The sequence below is a fragment of the Mastigoproctus giganteus genome, chromosome 12, assembly GCF_048544385.1.
Source record: "Mastigoproctus giganteus isolate SK-2022 chromosome 12, ASM4854438v1, whole genome shotgun sequence".
Lineage (NCBI taxonomy): Eukaryota > Metazoa > Arthropoda > Arachnida > Uropygi > Thelyphonidae > Mastigoproctus > Mastigoproctus giganteus.
In genome coordinates, this window is record NC_143586.1 from 113,865,643 (window position 1) to 113,892,432 (window position 26,790).

The 26,790-nt window shown below is 37.4% G+C and overlaps 1 protein-coding gene across 1 annotated transcript in view; it reads left to right on the forward strand.

Moving 5' to 3' along the window:
- Positions 1-26,790, forward strand: part of LOC150077352 (ATP-dependent RNA helicase A-like) — a 338,077-nt gene that overhangs the window by 77,114 nt on the left and 234,173 nt on the right. The window contains 2 exon segments of the mRNA XM_090386433.1: positions 17,439-17,485; positions 23,953-24,089. Coding sequence (XP_090242559.1) covers positions 17,439-17,485; positions 23,953-24,089 — 184 coding nt within the window.

A 26,790-nucleotide genomic window follows, 5' to 3' on the forward strand; every position in this document is an offset into this window, starting at 1 on the left:
CAGAAAGAACTGGTCTGGAGGAAGTAGCTATTTTCAGAGAAACTGGAATATATTTGGTAAAAAGGATAGGTGGAATATGACCATGGTGTGTCCGCCAGGAGGCAAAAGTTGATGACGTAGTAGCTATTATCTTTTAAGGCACAGAAGGTGATGTTGTACATGATGATACTAATAATACTTACTCTTAAGAATATTTAATCTGAGAATTTATGTAACATGTATAGAGAAAAGTTACAAATTAGGATTAAATTTGAAAATGACAGCAATTCTTCCTAGACACGAGGAGGGAGTGCATGAAGAGGCTTATCTATCAGTTTGGCCCTGGAGAGACTGTGCAAGGGTAGAATTTTTATTGGCATGGTCTGTTTGTTAAGAGAGAGAGAGAGAGAGAGAGAGAGAGAGAGAGTTTTTACAGGGATGGAATACACACTTAAGTAGAAAGGGCACAAGAATGTTTGCTGTTTCTGTTGAGGCATTGTTAGGTGGGTCAGAATACTTGTAGTTTTTGGGGAATGCAAAGATTAATAAATTAACAACAGCTACAAGCAGAGGTGAAAGTGGTTCTTGTACTGCTTCTCTTAGGATATATAGCAGCCTGGAAGCAGAATGTTGGAGATTGCAAAGTGGCCCTAATGGGAAAAGCAAACACATATATGAATGGGTATTTGCTTCTTCTTCCAGTCACATAGTTCCTTGAGGAGCTGTTGTGGCCACCAACAAATTCCTTCAACTGCATCGATCATGTGCTATACGAGCGGCATCACAGAATAAGTTCACTGATCCCATCCTTCCACCTAGTTGCAGGTCTTCCTTTAACAGCAATTTTTGGAGTTGGTTTTGTTACCTGAAAGGGGCCAGCTTTAATCATTATGCCTCCCACTAGATCCTCTTGAAGAGGAAAGGTGACTACAGCAGAGCCCCGCTTAGTGCAGAAGGCTGATTACAACTGGTTTTCACCAGGTTTCCAGAGGTCATTTATGTTTATAAACGGATATATATTATTCATTAGATTCGCACAAGTAATTATTATATTTTCAGTCAATGAATTTATTCATTAGGTAACGCATTGTCCCTCTTCTTCCTTCTTCGATGTCTAATTAATGTCCAGTATTTCCAACTAATTATGTCGAATATATTTTAAATTAATTTTCTCCCAAACCATAAAGCATGCAACATTTCTTTACCATAAACATATTTTCATGCTAATTCACACAGTCTTAACTCCCAATAAATACATTTCTTACATTTTAAAATATTCGTTCCTGTATTTCAAATTTACACTCCTTTCATATGGCATTAACCACTGCACAATCTACTGTATTGGTGAAAGTGATTCTTGTACTGCTTCTCTTGGGACATATAGCAGCCTGGAAGCAGATCGTTGGAGATTGCAAAGTGGCCCTCATGGGAAAAGCAAAAACATATGAATGGATACTTGCATATACACTAATTATAGAAGCATAATAAACAAATTTGATGAATTTGAACTACTGGGTACATCATGAAACATGGATATTGTGGAGATATCAGTGACATGGCACCACTCACACATTTACAGAAGGGATAGACAGAACAGAGGTGGGTTTCTTGGTTAAGAAACATTTAATGTGGGTGCTCAGTGCAATGATCAGTCAGTTTGGTGTGACATAAGCACTGTTAAAAAAAAAAAATGAGTATTATTATAGGCCAAATAACAGATGAATATCTGTTATTTGGTCTATAATAGTTGGCCAGTAAATCAGCTTCTTATTAGGGGAGATTTTAATTTTCTACATATTGACTGGAACTTGTACAATGCTCATTTACATGGTAGAACTTTTCTAGATTTACTGGAACTGTTTTATACAGCAGAATTTTAGTGACAATAGGACAAAGCATTATCCTTATCTGATTATCAGCAGTGACTTCTTGCATTAAGAATCTCTGGATAAAGGAGATTTTTAATGCTAGCCATAATATATTGTTGAGAGATTTGCTTAAAGATATAACTACCATCAAAGGTGTAGGGGGGGGGATTTTGCTTTCTTAAGGTGACTACAATAGTGTTAGTTTTTAAATTCTCTTCAGTGCGGACCAGCTGCAAATTCTCTAAATCAGAAGTAATCTTAGAAGCTACTAGCCTTTTTTTTTACCAACTAAGAGATATCATACAAATTTGTTCATCTGATATTCATTTAGGTCTAAATGGATGTCTTATGATCTGGTGAGACTAGTGGCACAGATGAAAAATGCATGGGGATGTATATATAAGTTATCAGGAGATAAGAAACCTTTTCTGTAGATACTTCTCTGGTTCTTCTGAATTGGCTTCTATAATTCTTCCTCTCTCTTCCAAAGCAGTCCAAACGTGCCACAACCAGAAACATCCTTTTACTGTCCAACTTCAAACTCAGAGCCAACCTTTCCTCTTTCTCCTTTATTTCTTCAGCTTCCATTTCCTGGAACAGCTTCTTCACACATAATTCAAATTACAATCTATAGAAATTCAAGTCTAATGTCTACAAGTATCTTCTTTCATATTCTCAACCTTTAACCCATGCACAATACTTAGCACTATAAGTTCTAATACCTTTTATGTTTGGGGTTTTCATAAGAGAGAGAGAGAGAGAGAGAGAGTGGAGAACAAAACAGACCTGGAGGTAATTTTGTAGTTAAACATGAAGTTCTCTGAGCAGTGCAGATTGCCTGAAAGGACAGTTCTTGGGATTTTTTCAGTGATATATATTGGTACTTTTCTGCAGGGATAAGGAAGTGATTATGCCCCATCTTCAGTACCGCAAGGTCTGTAGGCTTCATTTTACAAAGGATGTGGATCTACGGGATCTCTGAAGTTTTGTACTTAGCATTAGCATTAATAGAGGTATATGATGCAGACGCCTAGTCACCGTGAAGAGGAAAAGACCAAACCCTCCAGCACACAGCACAACGAAACAAATGGCCCTCAGTCCCCAGTGGCTTTCACTTCCACCCCTCTTCCGGCAGCGAGAGGATCAGAGTGGAAGCAGAGGGTGCTAAGAATCTCTGGGTACGATCAGGCTGCCATGCATGGAAACTGAACTTGGCCTGTTACAATGTAAGATCGCTCATCGGTGAAGACAAGATACTAGAGCTGGAAAAGGAATTACAAAATGTAAATTGGAATATCATCAGTTTGGCTGAAACAAGAAGAAGAAATGAATCACTTATAAGTTTATCAAGTGGAAATCTGCTGTACACCAATGGGGAAACAGTGAAAGGAGTGAAGGTGGACTTAGCTTTCTTGTCCATAAAGATATAAAAAACAACATTTTGGAATTCATGAAGGGTGTCAAGACTTCTACTCAGGATTTCTAAGAGGTATAAGCTAAAGGTTATAATGATTTATGCACGAACATCGAGCCATGATGATGAAGAGGTTGAAGAAATGTACACCGAAATTGAGTCTTCTAGATGAACAGAAAACTCACCCCACTATCATTATGGGGGACATCAAAGCTAAGGTTGGAAAGAGACAAAACATCGCAGAAAGGGGAACTATAGGAAATTTTGGAATTGGTGAAAGAAATGAAAGAGGTGAAAGATGCAGAATCTAGAGGAATGTCAGCAATGAACACTTTTTTCAAGAAAAGGGTGAAAGAAAGTGGACATGGAAAAGCCCAAATGGGTTAACAACTAATGAAATCGACTTCATCCTCACTAACAGAAGATATATCATGAATGATGTTACTGTCCTGAACAAAGTAAATATTGGAAGTGATCACAGAAAGGTAAGATGCACACTTGATATAGATGTAAGAAAAGAAAGGAAAAAACTGACTCGAGTAAATAATATGGTCTTTGAGATAACAGAAGAGGAGAAAAAGTGGTATATACTGCAACTTAAGAACAAGTTTGAGCTTCTGCAGACCGTTCAGGACTAAGATATCGATGAGGAATATTACAAATTTCTGAAAGTGATAAAGCCCAAGAAACCTATAGGTAAAAAAAAAAAAAATCCAAAGAAGAAAAAATCAGTCGAGAAACACTTGTCATGATTAACCGAAGACGACAAATGAAGATCAAGAAAAACACTGACAGGGAGAAAATTGAGTATACTGAGTTATGCAAAGCCATTAGAAAGAGACTCAGAGAGGACGTAAGAAAATTTTAACACGAAAAAAGTAGAACAAGCATTAAGGGAAAACAAAGGATTTAAATCAGCAATCATGAGCAGTAATACAGAAAGACAAATGATACTGAAGCTGAAGAACAGCGATAGTGTACTTATGAATAGCAGAGAAGGCATAATTCAAATAGCAGAAGACTACTATAAAGAGTTATACAAGGAGCAAGAGATTGATGCCGGAAGATGGATCGTAAAGTAGTAACACATACAACATACCTGATATCCTTCCTGATGAGGTAGAACACGCATTGAAGAAAATGAAGAATCAGAAAGCTCCGGGGGAAGATGAAGTTACTGTAGAGTTGTTAAAATTGCCACTCCTATATCCGTACCTCCTAGTGCTCCACCATTACCAAAACCAAGTGGTAAAGAAAAGCCAAAAACTTTAGAAGAGTCATCCGTGATCCCAGAAACAATGGATGTAGAGAACAAGGAGGTACCGGATGAATCAGTCTTGGAACTCTTTGCGGAGGAAGAAATGGACACGGGACAGCGTCCTTTCTTCCCCAAAAAGATAAATCCAAGACTGACAAAATAAAGCCCTCAGCACCTCGGAAGCCACCTGATGGACCCACCAAGCCAAAATAATGGCTAAATTCCTACAATGGAATTGTCGTGGATTCCGGCGAAGTGACATCAAGGCCCTCCTGCAAAAGCACGAGCCAGTTTGCTTTTGCTTGCAGGAGACTTATCTAAAGGCAAATGACGATCCCACCATGCATAACATCACATTTTTTCGAAAGGATAGAATTGCGGATGGTCCTGCTCATGGAGGAGTGGCTATCCTTGTGGGCAACTAGACCCCAGTTCAGCCCTTGCTAGTTACAACCAGCATAGAGGCTGTTGCAATTTGCCTTTCAGTAGGAATTTTATTAACTGTGTGCTCTATTTATTTGCCACCTGGGACTGACATCTCCCAGGAAGACCTTGATGATCTTGTAACGCAGTTGCCTCCCCCTTTCTTACTTCTCGGGGATTTTAATGGACATAACATCCTGTGGGGTAGTACTAACATCAATGGAAGGGGATGAGTCATAGAGCGTATGCTTAATGACAGTGACCTTTCCTTCTAAATATTGGAACAAACACCTTCTTCCACATGCCTACCTGTACTTTTTCTGCCATTGATCTCTCTATCTGCTCCCCTTCTCCTTCAGTCACTTGGGAAGTGGAGGAGAATCCTTACGGAAGTGATCACTTCCCTGTGATAACCTCGTTATACCGTGGGAGTCCGTGTCTTCCTTCCAGGTTACCACAGTGTAAGATTGATCAAGCTGACTGGTCTGCCCTCCAACATATGGCAAATTTTGATCTCAGCACCGTCAGTCAGGAGCCTATCAATGATGCAGTAACGTACATCACAGAAATTATCGTCCAAGCAGCTGCGAATGCTGTTCCAAAAACATCAGCCCTGTTTCCACCATTTCCAAACCTTGGTGGAATTCACAATGCACAGCAGCAAAAAAGGCTCAAAACAAAGCGTGGGGATATTCCGCCGATATCCTACCACGACCAACCTTAAAGCCTTTAAACGTGCACGAGCCAAAGCACGCTATATCCGCCGTCAGAGTCAAAAGAATCTTGGATCCGTTTTACATCATCCATTAACCAGTCTACAACTCTAAGGTAGTCTGGGATAAAATCAGGAGAATGAAGGGAAAATATACATCCCACCCTTCTTCAATCCTAGATTATAATGGATGCACTATTGCAAATCCAACTGCAATAGCCAATTCTTTAACATCTCTCTAACATCTTCGTATTCCCCAGAGTTGCTGGTCCTGAAACATAAACTCAAAAACAGGCACTTAATTTTAAGTCTAAGAGCGTCTATCCCTACAACAGGGCATTCACTATGCAGGAACTGAAAAGAGTCCTCACTCTTTCTAAAGCAAGTGCTGTTGGACCAGATGGCATCCATTATGAAATGATTAAACATCTTTCACTAAAATCTATGGATTATCTGCTCTTTCTATATAACAGTATCTTTATTGAAGGGCAGTTTCCGGATTCCTGGCGCAAGGCAATCGTTCTTGCCTTTGCTAAGCCAGGAAAGGATCCAAAAGTCACTACCAATTATTGTCCTATTGCTCTGACTAGCTGTCTGTGCAAAATCCTGGAGAGAATGGTTAATTCTCGTTTAATATGGTACTTAGAATCAAATGACCTTCTCTCCAACATCCAGTGCGGCTTCCGAAGGAACCGGTCCACTTTGGACCATCTTATTAGACTGGAAACATCCATCCGGGATGCTTTCCTAAAACGCGAACACTTGGTGTCGGTGTTCTTTGACATGGAGAAAGCGTATGACACAACTTGGAGATTTGGCATCTTAAAAGATCTGCATAGTCTTGGTCTTAGAGGGCAACTCCCCATTTTTATTAAAAACCTTTTAGCCAATCGATCTTTCCAAGTTCGTGTAGGATCCTCACTCTCTTGTTCCTTCACCCAAGAGGAGGGAGTACCAAAAGGATCAGAACAACTTCCTCCAACTGTAAACAATGCCCTCTATGTTGATGACTTTAGCATATTTTGTAAGTCATGCAACATGAGGGTTATTGAAAGACAACTGCAGAAAGCCATTGATCGCCTCAACTCCTGGACACTTGCTAATGGCTTCAGGTTCTCGCCGGAGAAGACCATTTGCGTACACTTATGTCGTAAGCGTAATCTTCATCCTGAACTTGAATTAAGGCTCGGACAAAATGCTATTCCAGTAGCAGCGGACACAAAATTGTTGGGACTCGTATTCGATAAAAAGCTGACCATTCTGGATCACATCCGTCAACTCCGCACAAAGTGCACAAGAGGGCTGAATATTCTGCGCTCTCTTTCCTCAACATCTTGGGGTGCGGATCGATGCACCCTACTACGCATCTACCATGCACTTGTACGATCCAGACTAGATTACAGGTTCCTGGTATACAATTCAGCCAGAGACAGTGTACTTCGTTGGCTGTATCCTGTCCATCATCAGGCTCTCCGTATCGCTACTGGAGCATTTCGAACATCTCCAGTCCAGAGCTTATACGTCGAAGCAAACAAACCATCGTTATCACTTCGATGTAGCAGTTGTCTCTAAAGTACGCCTTAAAGCTGAAATCCCTGGGAGACCATCCTATGTGGCCATTCATTTTTGAGCCATGATGGGAAAATTTGTACAACACCCGTAAGACTGCCAATCGTCGTTTTGGTATTCGTCTCCAAGAGCTACTCAAAGAACTTAATATCAAGGTAGACAAGGTTGCCCAAACACCAAAGCAACCCCTTCCACCCTGGCTTGCTCATGTCCCGGCATGTGACTTGTCCCTTAGAAATTGGGGAAAGTTGGACACTCCATCTGTCTACCTGCAGCTTTATTCAGCACACCGAGCTGAACATTCTGACTTCGTGCCAGTTTACACACACGGTTCGAAGTCGGAATCATATGTGGGATCTGCTGCTGTCTTTACAGACAGCACTACATTGGAGCAGATTCCCTCTGAATGCAGCATATTTACTGCAGAGCTGCAACGCTATAGAGTTAGCCTTGGATCACATTAGTAAATGCCAATACCAACGGTTAATTTTATATTCTGACTCTCTCAGCGTTTTACAGGATTTAATAACTGTGAGATATACTTCTCATCCAGTTCTGTCTAGCATTCAGCAGAAGATTCACTTCCTCCGTGAACGTGAATATGATATCTGCTTCTGCTGGATTCCTAGCCACTTTGGGATTAAGGGAAATGATTTGGCTGACACCGCAGCCAAATCAGCAATTCCCAATAATAATCGCTGCCTGTCAGTCCCCTATACAGACTACAGGCAAATAATTCACGAAAGGATACACTCCCAATAGCAGGATTCGTGGAATAGACAGACTGCGAATAAACTATATCGTGTAAAGCCTGTAATCGAACCGTGGCAGTCTAGTCTGCGCAGGAATCGTAAGGAGGAAGTTGTTCTTGCCCGGACTCGCATAGGGCATAGTCATTTGACTCATTCGTTTTTGCTAAGGGCTGATGACCCTCCTATGTGTGAGTCCTGTGGCACAATTTTATCCTTAAGACACATTTTAATTGATTGTCCAGATTTTAGTTAATATCCGTTTTACCGCTTTTAATCATCTGACTGAGCCGTGTACACTCAGTCAGATTTTATCCGACAATGACAATGTGTCTGCTGTTTTTAGATTTTTAAAATCAATAAATCTTTTTGCTCGTATATAAAATTTACATTTTTCTTTTATATATTTGTTATACCTTTTGACGTAGTGACTTAACTAATTAGGCCAATGAAAGTTTAAATTTTTTTATAAATGACATGGTCTTGGCACATTAGTCTTAGTAGCTAATGCGCCAATGAAATCAAAACCAACCAACCAGCCTAATTATATCATGCTACATTATGCCACTGCATAACATTGCACATAATGTTTTTTACTTTATCCTTAAACGTGAATATGATATCTGCTTCTGCTGGATTCCTAGCCACTTTGGGATTAAGGGAAATGATTTGGCTGACACCGCAGCCAAATCAGCAAAATGAGGTTTTTTTTGTCTCACATACAATAATGACAATCATACACTCGGTGATCACTGAATTATGACCATCCCACCTGCACAGCTTGCAGTGTGAAAAGCTGTGCTTTGTATTTTAGAGCACTGGTAATTTGCATCGGCTTGTGCAAGTTGGGGTGATAATATATCAGTTATGGGATGTAGTAAAGATATCGCAGGCTTTCAAACGGGAGCCTTTGCGTTTGCTGATTAGCTGCTCTGAAGTTGTTACAAAAAGGAACTGCAAGCAGAGAATAATTTTAACACCATCTACTTAGATTTCAGTAAAAAACTTTTGGTTTCATGTACTACATGTATGAATAGGAGTAATGTTTAGTAAATAATGGCATAGGGACACATTAGTTTTGTTTGGTGGTTTTTTTTTTAAAGGAGCATTATCAACTAAAGCCATATTGCTCTGGGGGTATGCAGTGGTCATTTCCTGCCCTTTCCGCATCCTCTGTATTTGGTGGTCACGGGCTCAAACCTTGGTCTAATCAAGAAGCATGTGCTACGCACTGCTGCTCCTGCCCGGACAAGTTAGTAACTTCTTCCCATGCCATGTATTAAACAAAAGAGTGGTTATAAATGGCCATTGTTTTTCATGGACTGATTTGAGGAACAGCATAAAGGGGTTGTTTGGTCCCTCACTGCTTATTGTCTGAAACCAAACTTCATATGTCTACATAAATAGCATTAATAAATATTTTTTTTTGTGAGCGTGATGGTTAATGATAGTAAGAGTGTACTAATTCAAGATCTAAATAAACTAAACAGATGAGCTGACAGTATTGACTGAGATTTACCATTATGTAAGGTACTGCATTTATCGGTATATCCCAGTATAGATACATTTTGGAGCACCAAATGTAAGGTAGTAATAAGAAAAAAAAAACCTAGGAGTTATTTTACATGAAATTCTCTGAAAAGTGCGAACAGGCTGCTAGACAGCATATGGGGGATTCTCCTAATGTTATACATTAACTTTTGCAGCAGGGACAGAGGGTCTTACTTTTATGGGTCTTACTTTGTATGGGTCTTACTTTTATGGGGTTAAAAAACCTATACAGAGTAATTACAGACCTGTTAGTTTAATTTCTGTTCCAGGAAAAATAATGGAGTAACTGGTTAAAGAAGCACTGCAGGATCATTAAGACAAGACTGCATTTATAGTTCAGACACAGCATGGGTTTGTTAAGGGGAAGTCTTGTCTGGACAATTTAATTGGATACTGTGATGTGGTCACAAAGGAACTGGATGCAAACAATAATTTTATATCATATACTTGGATTTTAGGAAAGCTTTTGATACTGTTGCACATGGAAGACTACTGTACAAATTGGAGAAGTATGGTATTAAGGGCAAGTTGCTATTATGGATAAAGGGATGGTTGAGTGGGAGAAGACAGTATGTGGAAATCAATGGACACTACTCTTTGTGGACTAATGTTATTAGTGGTGTCCCCCAGGGTTCTTTGTTCGGCCCGCTGTCGTTTTCTTTATTTATCAGTGATATCGATGAAGGTATCAGGCTTAATGTCCAAGATTTTAGATGGTTAGGGTTGGTTGTTAATGACAGTAAAGATGGTACACTATTGCAACAGGATCTAGAAAAGTTGAGCAGATTGGCTGAGAGGTTGCAACTGAAATTTAACATTGACAAATGCAAAGTACTGCATATGGGTAGCAGCAACCTCAGTGTGACATACCAGTTGTGCGGTGCTATTCAGGATAGTAGAGAAAATGAGAAAGACTTGGGGGTAATTGTGCAGTCAGATATGAAATTTTCTGAGTAGTGCAGACATGCTGCTAGAATAGCTCATGGTGTCTTGTCAATGATATATAGGAATTTTGTTAGCAGGGTTGAGGAGGTGATTATCTCCTTGTATAAGGCAGCGGTCTGGCCTTCCCTCATTTTAGGAAAGATGTAGAGCTTCTGGAACGAGTACAGAGATGGGCAATTAATTAATGGAACAAAGGGTTGCTGTTACCAAGAAATTTGCAAGTTCTGCAAATTATAGCATCTGGAGACTAGGCACCTGCGAGGTGATTTGATTGAGGCCATGAATGGTTTGAGCAGGCTGATGGGATTCTTCTTGCTCAGATTCCGTACCTGAGGGAGATAAATTCAAATTGAGGAAAGACAGTTGCAGAATAGAAATGTGCTTTTAGCCAGCTGGTGGTTGATTGCTTCAGAAAACTTCCATATGTCATGGTGGAAGTTGACAGCTGAAATAAATTCAAGACTGAACCAGTCAAACTTTTGGAGTGAATGGGATGTGTGTGTGTAGGTTTTTTTTTTTTTTTTTTTGACTGATGGTATATAAGCTTGCTTTCTTGCATTATATGTCTCTTCTAATGCTAATGCTCAACCTCAATTTAGAAATGACATAGAGCTTTTGGAAAGGGTGCAGAGAAGAACAAAATCATATTGTTGGGAGCATAAAAGGATATTCTTATTAAGAAAAATTTGAGTTCTGTAAATTGCTATCTCTGTAAATAGACATCTGTTTGGTTATCTTATTGAAGTATAAGGCTTTAAACAGTTAAATAAACTAAATGCTCATGGCATCTCTACTTTATCTCAGATGACACATTCAAGGGAATGTATATTTAAACTGTTAAAGATGGTGCTATGCAGAAAACATTCAGCTAAAAGGTAATCAAACGTTGGAATAAACATTCTACCCAGTGTTATGGTGGTAGATATTTTGAATACAGGTAGGCCCGCTTTACGACACTTCATTTTATGCCGTTTCATATTTATGCCCTTTTAAAATAATAATGAACAAAAAAAAAAAAAAACCCCCAAATATAAAAAGAAAATTTTAAAACACAAGCGTAAATGCAGCCCAGGAAGTGTGTACCTAGGGACGCTAGTGTCGACACCAGTTGCTTTCTCCTTGTCTGCCAGTGTGCAGGTGTTGTGAGCTGTGTCTTAAATTTTAATAATTTACTGGTTCATTAGTGCCTTATTATTTTAAATAAATTGTGCAGCCATGTCTTCTAACCATAGTGGTGAATCTGTGCCTGCACGTTAAAAAAAAAGTTGCAAATCTAATGATTGAAGTGAAAATGGACATTATTTGTTGTATGCAGTCTGATGACTGCATACAACAATGAGCAGCGTTCAGAAGTGCATAATGCTGTGAAAATCAAGTAGTCACTTACAGGAATTGTTAATGTAAGTGTTTCTAGAACTACTTATTCAAGGAGTGAGATAATGGAGAAGTTATTATTGCTGTGGATAGACAATATGAACCAAGATAACATTTCTGTAACACAGGCAGTGGTTATGGACAAAGCCAGTAGCTTGTTCAATGGAATTAATGAGGAATTGGGCAGGACTGAATCATTTTTGGCTAGCCAGGGCTGGTGTTCCTGGTTCAAAAAATCTGACAAGAATTCGCACTGTAAAATTACTGGTGAGGCGGCTATCATCGGCATTGCAGGTTTCGAGGAATATTCTCCCATATTCCAAAAGTTAATGGATGAAGGCTGCTGCACCCAAGACATTTGTCTTTAATGTTGATGAATAGGGTTGTTCGGATTTTTATGACCTTAAAAATGTCAAAACATAATGAAAATGCTATCAAATTTAACCAAATATGACTAAATAATTTACCTTTACGTACCGTATAAATGACATTTAACTTTTTTTTATTCTTTTAAAGTTGTACGACGACTTGTTATACAAATTTCTAACAAGTAATAAAATGAAATTATCACAATTTGAAAGTTTTTTTTTTTTTTTTTGAAATATAAACATTAAAATAATTTTTTTTAAACATACAAAAACCAAAATGTATAGGCTCTAGTAGTAGGCTACTAACACCAGTTGATTTGACATTTCTGTTCACTGACATTTATGGGCGGGGGGAGGTTAAAATTTAAAACAGTAAAAAGATAAGCAATTAATAACAATGAACACTGCACACACAAATTGCAAGTAACACAATACGCACAAGTGAGAACGGAGTAATGAGTTACAAAGCTTTAAAAATAGGAATGAAGAGAAGATCTGAAAATTAATTTTTTTATTTGATTGAAGATTTCATGGAAGTGTAAACACATTTCATCATAATAACCCACAGAATTCCAGCTGTCGGTATTATCGCAAATTCAGTAAGATCGAGTTTACTGTCCATTTATGATAGATTTCGCTAACAGAAAAGCCCAATAAACAGGTGACTGCTAATTGTTTTTATTGTTTTATGGTTGTGACCTCCAGAATTTCAACCAAACCACGTGGTACCGTCGGAGACAATCGTAGGGTAATCTCCAGTGCTGCTGTCTCCTGCCCCGATTAAATGGCATGTTGTCCCAGTTAAGCCAAGTAAACCCTGGCTATTTTCTCGATTGGTTTCTGTTTTTTAAGATTTGCACCAAATAAACGGATGCCCCGATTAACCGGTGGTCCAAATAACTGGAATCCACTGTATTTTAGAGTTTAAGATTCTATATAATATTGGTGTAGATACACCATAGATATCTCTTAAAGAACAACTATGATAGTAGTGTGAAAGGCATCATTTCGTCTGCATCTCATATTGTGCTCTTCTTTCAAAACGAGTTGCCTGTGTATTGCACTACCTCAAATAAGTAACTCTTTACTTGCAATACCAGGGTACCTGCCCACCCACCGATGAAAAGCCAACTAGCTTTGAAACGGTGCTGTCTGGTTGGTAGTACTCACTGAGAATAAGTAACAATAGTCTTTTCTATTAGTGAAGCTTCGCTTGTTCGAGGTATTGCTATACGTTGGCAACTCGTTGTGAAGGAAGAACACGATATGAGATACAGACGAAATGATGCCTTTCACATTACTATCATAGTTGTTCTTTAAGAGTTGTCCATGGTGTATCTACACCGATATTATTTCTATTAATTACTTTACGTACCTCTTTATTGCAAGCGTTGCAGTATATTATTTTTCCATCTGTTTGGTATGTCTTTGGACTCTTCTTTCACCACAGAAGAAATCCATTTTCTGAAAAGCTCAATTTTGCTCTATTTTGGCTTCATTTTGCCAACAGCTGAAATTTCTACTGTTTAAAATAAGTTGAAGGAATAAGAATAATTCGTTGAACTCAGCATAAGGGGAAACTACTGTAAAGTTTTAAATTTTAGCTAAGATTACACTACAGCGTGGTTGTGAGTGAGTAAAGAGCCAATAAAAATAACTTTGGGATTTAGCCGCTCGTGCCCGCCTGTGCCAATGTGAAATGATTAAATGTAAATTCCCACGGTTTTTTAGAAATATATTTTAAATCAATTTGATAAATAATTTGTCGATTATCGTAAGACAAAATATGAAAGTTTTATGTCAACAAGTATAAAATATGCTATTAATTATGATATTACATTTTTTTTTTTTGAAATTATGACCTAATGTGTAAAAGTTGATGAAATATGAAATTACAAACACGCTTCTTTAGGATCCTCAGACCATGTAATGTGGACACACTAAGTTTCATTCCTTTATGTAAACGAAAAATGAATATGATAATACAAGTGACCCCCACTTAACGCTGATAATTCATTCTGAAAAAACAGAGCGCAAAGTGAATCCGTGCTAAGCCAGTGCCGCATTCCCATAAGGTAACATGTATTTGCGAGTTGCGGTTGGTGCCATAGGTTATTTCCTAATCAATAATAAATGGTAGTGAAAAGATGAACAAATGTCGGTCAAAATATTTAATATCAAATATTTGTACATATAAATTATTCTGCATTACATACGTATATAATTATGTGGTAACTATTTACGTATCAAAATTAAACTTAAAATTCCAATTAAAAGCATGAAAAAAGTGTTGATTTTGGGTTGAACTTTGGCCCTCTTCCAAATAAACTAAAATGGGTATTAATTTTAAATCTCCCGCAGCGTTACCACCTAACAGTAAAGTCAACCGATCCTTCGCCGCTTTGAAACCTGGAATGTTTTTTCTTCTTTCAATATGAAACTTCTTTTAGGCATTTGTTTTTCCATAAAAGTCCTGCTTCATCTATGTTAAAAAACTTGTGGGATTTGTGGAATAGACAGACTGGGAATAAACTATATCGTATAAAGCCTATAATTGAACCGTGGCAGTCTAGTCTGCGCAGGAATCGTAAGGAGGAAGTTGTTCTTGCCCAGACCCGCATAGGACATAGTCATTTGACACATTCGTTTTTGCTGAGGGCGGATGACCCTCCTATGTGTGTGAGTCCTGTGGCACAATTTTAACTTTTAGACACATTTTAATTGATTGTCCAGATTTTAGCAATATCCGTTTTACCGCTTTTAATCATCTGGCTGAGCCGTATACACTCAGTCAGATTTTATCTGACAATGACAATGTGTCTGCTATTTTTAGTTATTTTAAATCAATAAAGGTTTTTACTTGTATTTAATATTTACATGTTATTGTTATTTCTTTATTGATTTATTTTTTCTACATTTTATACCTTTGTTATTTTATATACTGACATGGTGACCTAAGTAATTAGGTCAGTGAAAATTTAAATTTTTTTACATATCACCTGAGTTTGGCGCATTATAGCCTTAGGTGCTAATGTGCCAATAAAAACCAAACAAAAAAAAAAAAAAAAAACTTGAAGTATAACACATAATACCCCTCTTCAATAATTTTAACTTCTTTTTTTGAAAGTTTCGGCTCCATTTTTCTTTTTTTAGGTGTTTTCTTCAGATCATCATATTGGCTAATCTCTTTCTTTCTCTCTTTTTTTTTTAAATATTTAACTAAACTGAATTCTGCATTGGATATTATCTTCAATAAAATTAGTTAAGTCTTTCCATTTCAATCCTAATAGCCGGCCTAGCCCAGTTTCTTGCAGTGGAACAGCTATCTTTCTCACTGCTAAAATCAATTCTTTATTTTTTTTATAATTGTTCTTACAGTTACAAGTTAAACTTGCAACTCCTAAATTATGGCACACATCAGCTTGTCATTGACCGGAATCGATTCGCTTCAAAACGTCTAATTTAATTTTGAAATTCAAGCCTTTTCTTACATTTATAGTCTTTTTACTGCGCCCAGACGTTGCTTTTTCATTCTTATCTGCCATTATTAACTCTTCAAAAATGTAACTGCATTGGTTGCATTAATTACGATACAATGTTCGAGTAAACTGTCTGTTACGCACGATGTCTAATACTGTACTGAGTGATGACTAGACTTCAGATAAATGCATATAACACAAATATTACAAGCAATATACTTGAAAATTTTTTAAAATGTTGATCTTGGAACTACGTAACAAGTCGCTCTCTGCAAGCGTGCGAGAAAATTTCACTGAACGGGGGAAAATTTCTCAAGTCGGCATGGGAAACTTTTTAAGCTATCGACTCCATCAAATGAAATGATTTCGTTAAATATGCCAAAAATGCAATCTGTAAAAGAGAGTTACAGTGACCTGTGACAGCATTATAGTCAGATACGGGTTGTAAGGTAAGAACAGCATTATAACGAATCAGTGTAAAGCGAACCGTACTATAACGGGGGCATGCTGTACATAAAAATCCGAACCCTATTGATGTTGTTGTTATTTGGTTTTTAGGAGCATTAGCAACTAAGGCCACATTGCCCCGGTGATATGCGGTGGTCATTCCCTGACTTATCCGCATCCTCTGTATTTGGTGGCTCACGGGCTCAAACCCTGGTCTAATCAAAAAGTATGTGCTACGCACTGCTGCTCCTGTCCCCCTTGTTTAAGGAGGTGCCACTCCCTATTGATGAAACAGGGCTGTACTGGAAGATGCCTGGTAGGATGTAAGGATGTACATACTCTCTGAAGAGAGTTGTGCTCCTGGTTTTAAGACTGAAAAAGATCGGCTTACATTACTTCTGGATGGTAATGTATCAGGCACCTTTAATTTAAAATTTTAGATATAGACTTCCACTTAGACTGATTACACCAATGGTAAGTTGCTTAGGCTGTGGCAGTGAGTCCTTTTGGTTGCAGGTTTGAAACTTGCTGTACACTAATCATTGAATTTGTCTTTGTAAACTGGTGAAAGAAAATGCTTTATTTTATTGGAAAAGCTATTTTAACAATATTACACCTCCACGAGAAGATGTATTCGCAATTACATTTTTGGCAGGTACTTTAAAAAAAGGTTAGTTTATCCTTCATTTGGCATATGAGAAATTATTGTTATATATGTTAGTACATCTTGAAAGTGCTTACTTCGTTTTGAATCATCCTGTGTTTTCATTGTAATATGGAAACATTCTCCAGGAATAATTAAGCCATTTCTTTATAGTTAATTGTCTAATGAAGTTATTCATTATTTAGTGTCACGTATTCATCCAACTCAAGTGAAATATTGTGCTCGAGGGTATAATTAGCTATATTTGAATTGTTGGAGTGCATTTTTTATTTTTTACAGGTTCTAGGAGTAGGATTCATGAATTGTTTTTGTATGGAGACGAGAGAAAGACAGGTTTGATTTCCTTCTATCATAATAGTGCCGCATAAAAACAAAGTATTGCTGTGGTAATATACTTTTATTTTATTTATCTCACAAAGAAAATACCCTTGAAACAGTCATGCATTACTTAAGTGTTAATGATTAATGCTATATCATATGAATTTGATTTTATTAGTTAATTGTATTTTTTATGCTACCTTAATTAGAATGGATTAATAAAATTTAATTAAAGAATAATTGATTAGATTGCATATTAATTTGGTTTTCTTTCTTTCTTTTCTTTTTTTTTTTTATCATTATTTTTTTTATTTTTTAAGGAGCTTTATATGTGAATTGTCATTTTGGTCTAAGCAGCTGAATCGCAGTAAGTATATCACTTGAAAGCTATATATTTAAAAGATTATTTTAAAAATTTAGCTACGCACTGTTACTTGCCTCAAGATTTGAATTGAATTAGGTTTTTAAGTGTAAAAATTTGCATTCAGGCCTGAACCAAATTAATAATATGTTTTGTAGGAGTAAATGACATGGTTTGTAGTTGATGGCATATATTTTATTTCTAGTTTTAATGTTAAAGAGCATGTAAAGATGATGATAATTAAACATATGGAAACTTAGTATGAGGTAATTTGTAATATTCAGTGTGAAATCAAAATCATGTAAGTTTAAAATGGTATGAATAATATTTTAATTTTCTTCAATTAATTAAAGAAAAAAAAAGAAACACTTGTTCTCAAATAAGAGATAAAATGAAATCATGAAATAAAATAATATAAGAAAGAATAGGGGTATTGCAGGCATAATTTCTTCAGGGAGCATCCATACCTGTCAACATTCAAAAGGTCATATTTCAATATTTCTATTGAAATGCAGCCAAAAATCCACTGGTTCACTTATATGTACTATTTTGGTATACCAAAATGAAAGAATTAACTAATCACAACTAGCTGACTTAAATATCAAACTTAAGAAATGCAAATTTTGAGTCAAATAATGGTAAATTGATGGAACAAAAACTAAAGCAAATATACAAAATCAGAAGAAATTAGTTGAACATAATTAAATAAAACTAATAACATTGATTAAATAATTGACAGCTGTTGATGTAAAAGAAATTAGCTCTCCCTCTAGGGAAAACTAATTGTACTGAATGGGGGTGCAGAAACATAAGGTTATTGATGAACTGTGATTTTTCAGTACTAGGTAATATCTTAAAATAAGGAGGGGAACCCTTACATAGTATATTTACAGAGATAAACACTCTTGAACCTTGTGAGAGTAATAGTGCTGGAATTCCAACATATTACAAATTAGGTAATTATTGCTGTTACCATAACAAAAAAAAGCTAATTAATTAACCAGCCAAATTAATTAAACAAGCAAACCTACTTACACTGTAGGAAAAGCCTTTCAGTCATTTGCGACATCGGCACAATGTTGTGATCTCTGTTATACAGAAAGGTTGAATGTCCATTTTACAGTGACACTACCATTTTTGGTAATCGTCCCGCGAAAACAACTGGACAACCTGCCTCCGCTGTAGCAATAAAATCCTTCTTAGTACCATTGTGGGCGTGGAAACTGAGGCACTCTCCTCTCCTTCCTCTCTGTTGGTGAGAGGCCCACGACAGAGAACTAGGGCGAGGAATTGCACAATATCTGTCCATACACACTCTCTCTCCCTGGAAAATAAGTTTCTCCTCCCTTATTGTATTAAATATAAGTTCCAAATGAATAGAGTTTTATAATTTTATCCTACAGATTCCCAAGATATGATTCTAACAATTCTAACTATTCTATATAGTTGATTTTGGGTAGACCGAGGAGTTTTGAAAAAGCTTGGTTTTTAATAATTTAAAATATCCTAAGAGACTGTATTAACTGTTTAGTAGTTAATTAATTCTGCCTGATTATTGAGAGATACAAAACTCTCGGTCTAACAATATACAAGGAGATAATCCCCTCTTCATCCCTCATAGCAAAATTCCTGTATATCACTAAAAAAACGTCATGAGCTGCACCCGGAAACCATTCTGCACTTCTTGGAGAATATATCTGACCGCACAATTACCTCCAGATCTCTTTCATTTTCTGCCCCCTAAAGTGTTGTAGCACAGAGTTGGTACATTAATCTGAGATTACTGCAACCCATATTGTGCAGTACCTTGGATTTGTCAATGTTAAGCATCAGCTGCCATGTCTCAGTGATCTGCCTAATTATTTTTAGATCTTGCAGTAGCTTACCCTGATTTACTGTCATTAACCATGTTGCCAACTTTGAATCAACTGCAAACTTTGACATTAAGCTTGATATACCTTTATTAGTATCATTACTAAATGGAAAACAATGGGCCCAGCATTGAACCCTGTGAGTCTCCACTAATAACATTAGTCAATGATGAGTAGTGTCCTTTATAACCACTATGCCTATGTGCCATAAAATCCCAAAACAACCAACCAACCTTGATAACCACTCTGTCTTCTCTCACTTAGCCAATCCTTTATCCATAGTAGTAATTTACCCATGATGCTACAGTGCTCCAATTTTTACCACAGTCTTTATGTGCAACAGTATCAAAAACTTCCTTGAAATCCAAGTATATGATATCAAAATAATTTTTTTGCATCCAGATCATCTGTTACTGAATCATAGTATGCAGTCAAGATTGGTCAGACAAAGATCTTCCCTTAATGAACTCATACTGTGATTGAAATATAAGTGTGGTCCCGTCTAGGTGATCCTAGACAGGACCACATTTGTGACTGACAAGTGACTCCATTATTTTCCCCAAAACAGAAGTTAAGCTAATAGGTCTGTAATTACTCATGTCACCCTTTGAATCACCTTTGTGATTTGGGGATACATTTACACATCTCCAGTCAATGGGGATCTCCTGTGAATCCCAAGATTCTCTCATAATTATGGCTAAAGGTTTGCTTGCTTCCTTTGTTGCTGCCCTGTATATAATTGGATAGATTTCATCTGCCCTAGGTGCCTTTTTTATGTTTAATTTTGACAATTTCTTTTCCACTTTCTTCTCCGTTATAGCAAAATCAGTTATTTTCCTGTTAGAGCTTGATAAACTTCTGGCCTCTACTTCCCAAAAAAATCCCTCAATGTATCGTGTATTGGTTCAATTTTCACAATATTTTGCAAATTTAATGAATTCTTAAAGTGTTGCTATTATGAACATCTCAGGAGGAATATGAATCGTTTTATTTACCAAAATCACATTCTAACGAGCAGTTACTTATTCAAATAAGTTCTGTTGCGCTGCGTGCTGACTTAGAATGGTAATTTGTTTTATTTTACCTAAATAATTATTTTGAAATCAGCAATAAGCGAAGTGAATGCAAAAGTTTATACACTGAAATTAACATATTTACACAAAAACGTATTGCTGTGAATGCATATTTTAGAAGAAATAAAGCACTGTACACTGACTTATCATTGATTTCTTGTATTACTACATAAAAGTTTTAATAAATTCTCTATTCTCTTTTAATAATCTTTGTTCTTTTACAGAAAATTGGATTGCAAGCCATGTTGAATTTAATTACTCATTTTTGAGTTGTAGCTGCATTCAGACAGCTAAGCGCAGTTAATTTTCTTGTTTCCTTTAATTCCCAGTGGGTGCAATCTCATCTTCTGTTCATAGTGTTTTTCATGGCACACAATGCCAGAAATGAGAAGCCACATACCTATGTATGCAGCATTTATAGTTACATTCTGAATTCTTATAACCCGTTAAAATTCTTCACACAATTCCTTACCAAAATTGTTGATATATTTTTCTGCTAATTAGCAGGAACTATTTCACCACATGTTCGTGACTGTCTAATTCCATGTTGTATTTTGAACTGTCCTGTCAGACGCAACTTACAGTCCGTCATTTCCTGGTTGATTGTCCCTTGCATTCAACCATCCGGTCAAACACTTTTCAGTCACTGTCTACATTGAATATATCACCTGATTTATCCAGCATCTTAGGAAATGAAGCAAATATTGAAGAACTTTTATTATATCTAAAACATATTGGTTTGTACAGAAGTATATAATTTAATCACTCTAGCAATACGTTTTTTGTAAATTAACGATTAGGAGACACAATTTGGCCGTAGTAGCCCTTGTGTCGTTAAACCGAACTACAACATATTTTGAACTGTGATCCAGCAAGTGCAGTGTTCAAAGAGGTATTGTAATGTTCACATCCTCACGAGAAATTTTTAATTGAGTGACAAGCATTGGCAATAATAATAGCATTAAACTGATTTGCTATTTTTTTTTCAGCTCATCTGCCAAGTTTATCTAGTTTATCTGGAAGTATGAATATCGTTAATAAATATTAAAAATCCTATAATGAACCTCAAAAGGCTGGATCTACAGGCACAATCCAAGTGCCTGTAGATCCAGCCTTTTGAGGTTTTAGATGTTTCTAAAACTTTTGCCTTAACCCCCCCCCCCCATCTTCCAGAACAAGTGCAAAAAAGAGATTATTTAGCTATCATTACACATACTTTTATAAATTAAAACATTAATTTCAAAGAGTGAAATAAAATATATTTAGTACCTGGATTAGTGGGATAGTCCATATTTTGTTTAAAAAAAGTTCCTCAAAAACAATACATACCTACAGGAAGTGGGTGCTATGTAGATAAAAAGGGTATTTCAAGTAGATACAATAAATGTGTTCTTGAAGTCAATCTTTCCTTCATCGCCCATCATTTCATCACTCAAATTGGAGCTGTTATGCTTCTGAGGGAAAACGTTCTGAGTAAAATTTATAGCATATAAATTCAGCCCCCCCCACGATTAAATTTTCCTGTCATGTTTTCTTCTATGTAGATAAATATGTTAATATAAAAACATTTATATATTTTACATTATGCCACTTTATGACCACCTTTTTATCTTGAGTGAAATTAGTCTAAATAATAAAATTAGCATTTAAAAAGGTAGTCCAAGCAAGGTGATATACAGGGTGTCTCAAAAATATTGGTACAAACGTTTAGGGGAGGTAGTGACATCCAAAGGAATGTGAATTGCATAGGAACCCATAACCGGAAACGTCACGGGAAAGTAGTAGCAGAGGCACAAGAAGCAGAAATGACACAAGACAGTAATTAGTGGTAAACATTTATTTGACATAATATTAACAATGGAGTATGAGATGGATGTATTTCATGATGTTACAACAGATGCTCGAAGGTTCCACAAGACACGATGCATGCGTGACATCGACGCAGCATAGATTGGCGGACACGGTCGAACACACCTGGAGTTTCTTTGACAGTAGCAGCAGCGCAGACGAGTCTCGCCATGAGATCCATTTCCGTCTCCACAGGCGATTCATATACAATAGATTTGAGGGCCCCCCACAGAAAGAAATCAAGGCTCAATAAATCAGGTGAGCGTGGGGGGCCCAGGCAACGGGTCCACCACGGCCAATCCATCGACGCCCAAAACGCCTGTTCAAATGGTCACGAGCACACCTTCCATAATGGGCATGTGCCCTGTCATGTTGAAACCAAATGTTGTCTCACATTTGCTGGGACATCGGCAAGTAACCCTGGTAGAACTTCAAGAAAGATCCGATATTTAGCGGAGTTCATGCGGGATGGTAACAAGTATGGGCTGACTAAGCAGTCACCGACCATACCTGCGCACACATTTATTGCGAAGCGATGTTGTGCCGCATGTGGGTGCACACCGTGTGGGTTGTCGTGAGCCCACACATGAGCATTTTGCTGATTGAATAAGCCTTCCTGAGTGAAATAAGCCTCATCCGTGAACAAAACATAGGCTGGAAAATTCAAGTCTTGAACACTTTCTTGGAGAAACCACTGCGCAAAAGCCACACGTGCAGGATGGGGGAGCAGTAACTGAACCCTTTGGAGATGAAAGAGGTGTAAGGAATCGTCGTACCAGACAAGCTGTACACTGCAACGAGACACTCCTAAGGTAGAGGCAGTGGCACGTGTGCTGGTAGTAGGATTATTCTGGACGGCATTCAACACACTTTCTTCCATGGCGGGAGTTCGCGTCGAATGTGGTCTGCCCGCACTACACCCGTTACCTCTAAATGACCCATAATTGCACAAATTTTGATGCACATGCACAAACAAATGGTGGTCTGGTACATGTCTGTCTGTCTAGGAAGCTTTCTCCATAAATTCGTTGAGCGGCTCGTCCATTGCCCTCTGCTAATCCATACACTATGTGCATGTCTGCCAGCTCATAGTTTGTATATCAATGCATGCTGTTCATGCAGCGACTACTGCTTGAATGAGTAAACGAGAAATTTTCTCTCCCAAGAACTGATGAACAGCGCTGTCTACCGACCTAAGGTGACGTTTCCGGTTATGGGTTCCTATGTGATTCACATTCCTCTAGATGTTACCTACCTCCCCTAAATGTTTGTACCAATATTTTTGAGAAACCCTGTAGTTGGGGACATTGTGTATCACTGACTACTATAATTGAATATGACTTGGTTGTTTGTAAGATGTATTAGTAGGTGCAAACAATGCAAGAAATCAAGCTTATATAGCATCTGCCAAAACATGCACACACATACACTATAGGTATGTTTCATCGGCTTCAACCCTGGTCCACCTAAGGAGCATGTGCCTCTTGGGTGGACCGGGGGCACACAATACCAGTATGCAGTCAAGTTCCACTCATAATGATCCCAAATTGATATTCTGCATTCACAAGTTTGGGAATTGATTTTTTGATATATTTTATTTAAAAACTTTTATTATGATTTCATAGATATGTTTCAGTGTCAGTGTTACATTCTAATCATTTTAGCTCTTTCTCTTTATTAGATATTTTTGGCAGAGAACATGGCTCTAACAAACAAGTTGCCTCAAAGTCTTGTGCTCTTTCTTTGGTACGCCAGCTGTATCATCTAGGTGTTATAGAAGCATATACTGGTGTTAGTAAAAAGAAAGAAGCTGATAAGGTAATAAAATAATTTTATTAATTCTAAGTTTTTCTTATTCCATAGGTGCAGTTACAACTGGTAAACGCTATTAAATGGATGCTTCTAATAATAGATTCATTAGCAGCAAATTGGTTAGAAATTTTAGCATATGCTAACAGCTCCAAGAAATTCAGTGAACTTCTTTAAATCATCTAAATTAAGAAATTAATATGAGGGGTCCCATAAAGCTTTCAGCTGCCCAACTCAATGCCAGAGCTCAACCTTGTGCATCAGGCAACACAGCTGCAGTCTCCAAGGCAGAATGTGCTGGTCCCACAGGAGTTAGTTATTGTCGGTGATTCTATTGTCAGGGAGAGGTAATATATTGTGTAAAAAGGATAGGTGGAATAGGACCAGGGTATCTCTCAGAAGCAGAAGTTGGTGATGCTGTAGAGTACATATCATCTTTTAAGGGCACAAAGGGCTTAAAAGATGATATTATTGTTGTACACGTTGGCACTAATAACATTAAGGCCTGAGGGCAGGGGCACACGCTCCTTGTATGGACCGGGGTTGAAGCCGATGAATACTAACTGCGATTAACATTGTATTGATTGATTTATTGTAAACTCCACTGATCTGGTGGTCGTGCGAGAGTATAAACAAGAACATTTTTATTTTATTTTTTATTAAGAGTAGATGTGCAGATTTACTTAACAACTACAGATCAATGTTGAAAAAAGTCTTGAGTTAGGGTTAAATTTGAAAGTGTCTGCAATTCAGCCCTGGAGGGATTGTGCAAGGCTCATGGGGTAGAATTTTTATCAGCGTGGTCTGTGCATGTTAACAGGAGAGACTGCTTCTACAGGGATGGGATACACTTAAATAGAAGGGGTGCAGGAGTGTTTGCTGATGCTATTGAGGCATCGTTAGGTGGGTCAGAAAACTGCTAGCTTGGGGGGGGGATTCACTAAAAGGTTAAAAGTAGCCGCAGGCAGATGTGAAGGTCTCTCTCTTGCACTACTTCTATTAGAATGAGCAGCAGCCTGGAGGTTCTGGTGTTGGGTGTTTCAGGGACTGATGGCAGTCATCATGAAACAAATAAATACAAGGGCTGTGTTAGAGTAACTAAGAATAAGAATAGGTGCATGTACACCAATGCTGTTAATTTCAGAAAAATATAAAATCTAAGGAAGTGCATCCAGTTGACATAGATGGACAGTGCAATGTTGAGTCAGTTTGGGGTGACATAAGCACTGGAAAAGCGAAAATGAGAGTAGGACTGTAGTAGTAGAGGCCTAATGGCTGTAATGAGTACAACTAACAATTGTACTGAGAAGTAGAATGGGTCAATAAATCAGATTGGTTATAATGGGAGAATTTTAACTTCCCAGATAATTTAGACACAGCATGGGTTTGTTAAGGGAAAGTCTTGTCAGACAAATTTGATTGGATACTATGATGTGGTTACAAAGGAACTAGATGCAAAAAATTATTTTGATACCGTATACTTGGATTACAGGAAAGCTTTTGACACTGTTGCTCATGGAAGATTACTGTACAAATTGGAGCAGTATGGTATTAAGGGTAAGTTTCTATAATGGATAAAACGGTGGCTGCGTGGGAGAAGGCGGAGAGTGGTAATCAATGGATGCTGCTCTTTGTGGACTAATGTTATTAGTGGAGTTCCCAGAGTTCAGTGTTGGGTCCTCTGTTGTTTCGTATATTTATCAATGATATTGATGAAGGTATATCAGGTTTCTTGTTGAAGTTTGCAGATGATACAAAGGTTGGCAGGGTTGTTAATGACAGTAATGGCAGCGTGCTACTGCAACAGAATCTTGAAAATTTGGGCAGATGTGCTGAGAAGTGGCAACTGGACAAATGCAAAGTACTGCATATGGGGAGAAGTAACCCCAGAGAAACGTACCAACTGTGTGGTACTACACATAGTGTGGTAGAAAATGAAAAAGACCTGAGAGTGATCTTGCAGTCAGATATGAAGTTTTCCATGCAATGCAGACAGGCTGCCAGAGCACGTCATGAGGTATTCATGAGGTTAATGATATTCAGGAATTTTGCTAGCAGGGAAAAGGATGTGTTATCCCTTTGTACTGATGTGGAGGCCTCATTTTAGGAAGGATGTAGAGTTGTTTGAGCATGTACACAGAAGGGAAACAAGGTTGGTGAAGGGAACGAAGGGGTCCTCTTACGAAGAGATGCTTAAGTTCTGCAATTGCAGCATCTGGAGACTAGGCACCTGTGAGGTGATCTGATTGAGGTGTATAAGGCCTTGAATGGTTGAGCACGCTTAATTCTGATGGGATTCTTCCACTTACTCAGATTATAAACCTGAAGGGCATTAATTCGAATTGAGGAAAGACATTTTTGTATAAATGTGCAGAAATTTGCGATTAAGCAGTGGGTGGTTAATTGCTGGAACAAGCTTCCATCTGGCGTTGCGGAAGTTAGCTTAAATAAATTCAAGGAGGAATTGGACAAACTTTTAGAGGGAATGGTTGTGTGAAATTGTGTTTTTTTTTTTGTCTGATGCTACCTAAGCTCAGTGCTTTTCTTGTAAAAAAAAAAAAAAAAAAAAAAAAATAGGTACCGGTACTCATTCTTTGCTATGAGGAAAAATTTTAAATTTAAAGGTATGAAAAGTAAACTAAAAAATTGTTTCCTGATATTGTTATTTCAGTAGTAATATTTTTGGAATAAGAACAGTAAATGAAGTATA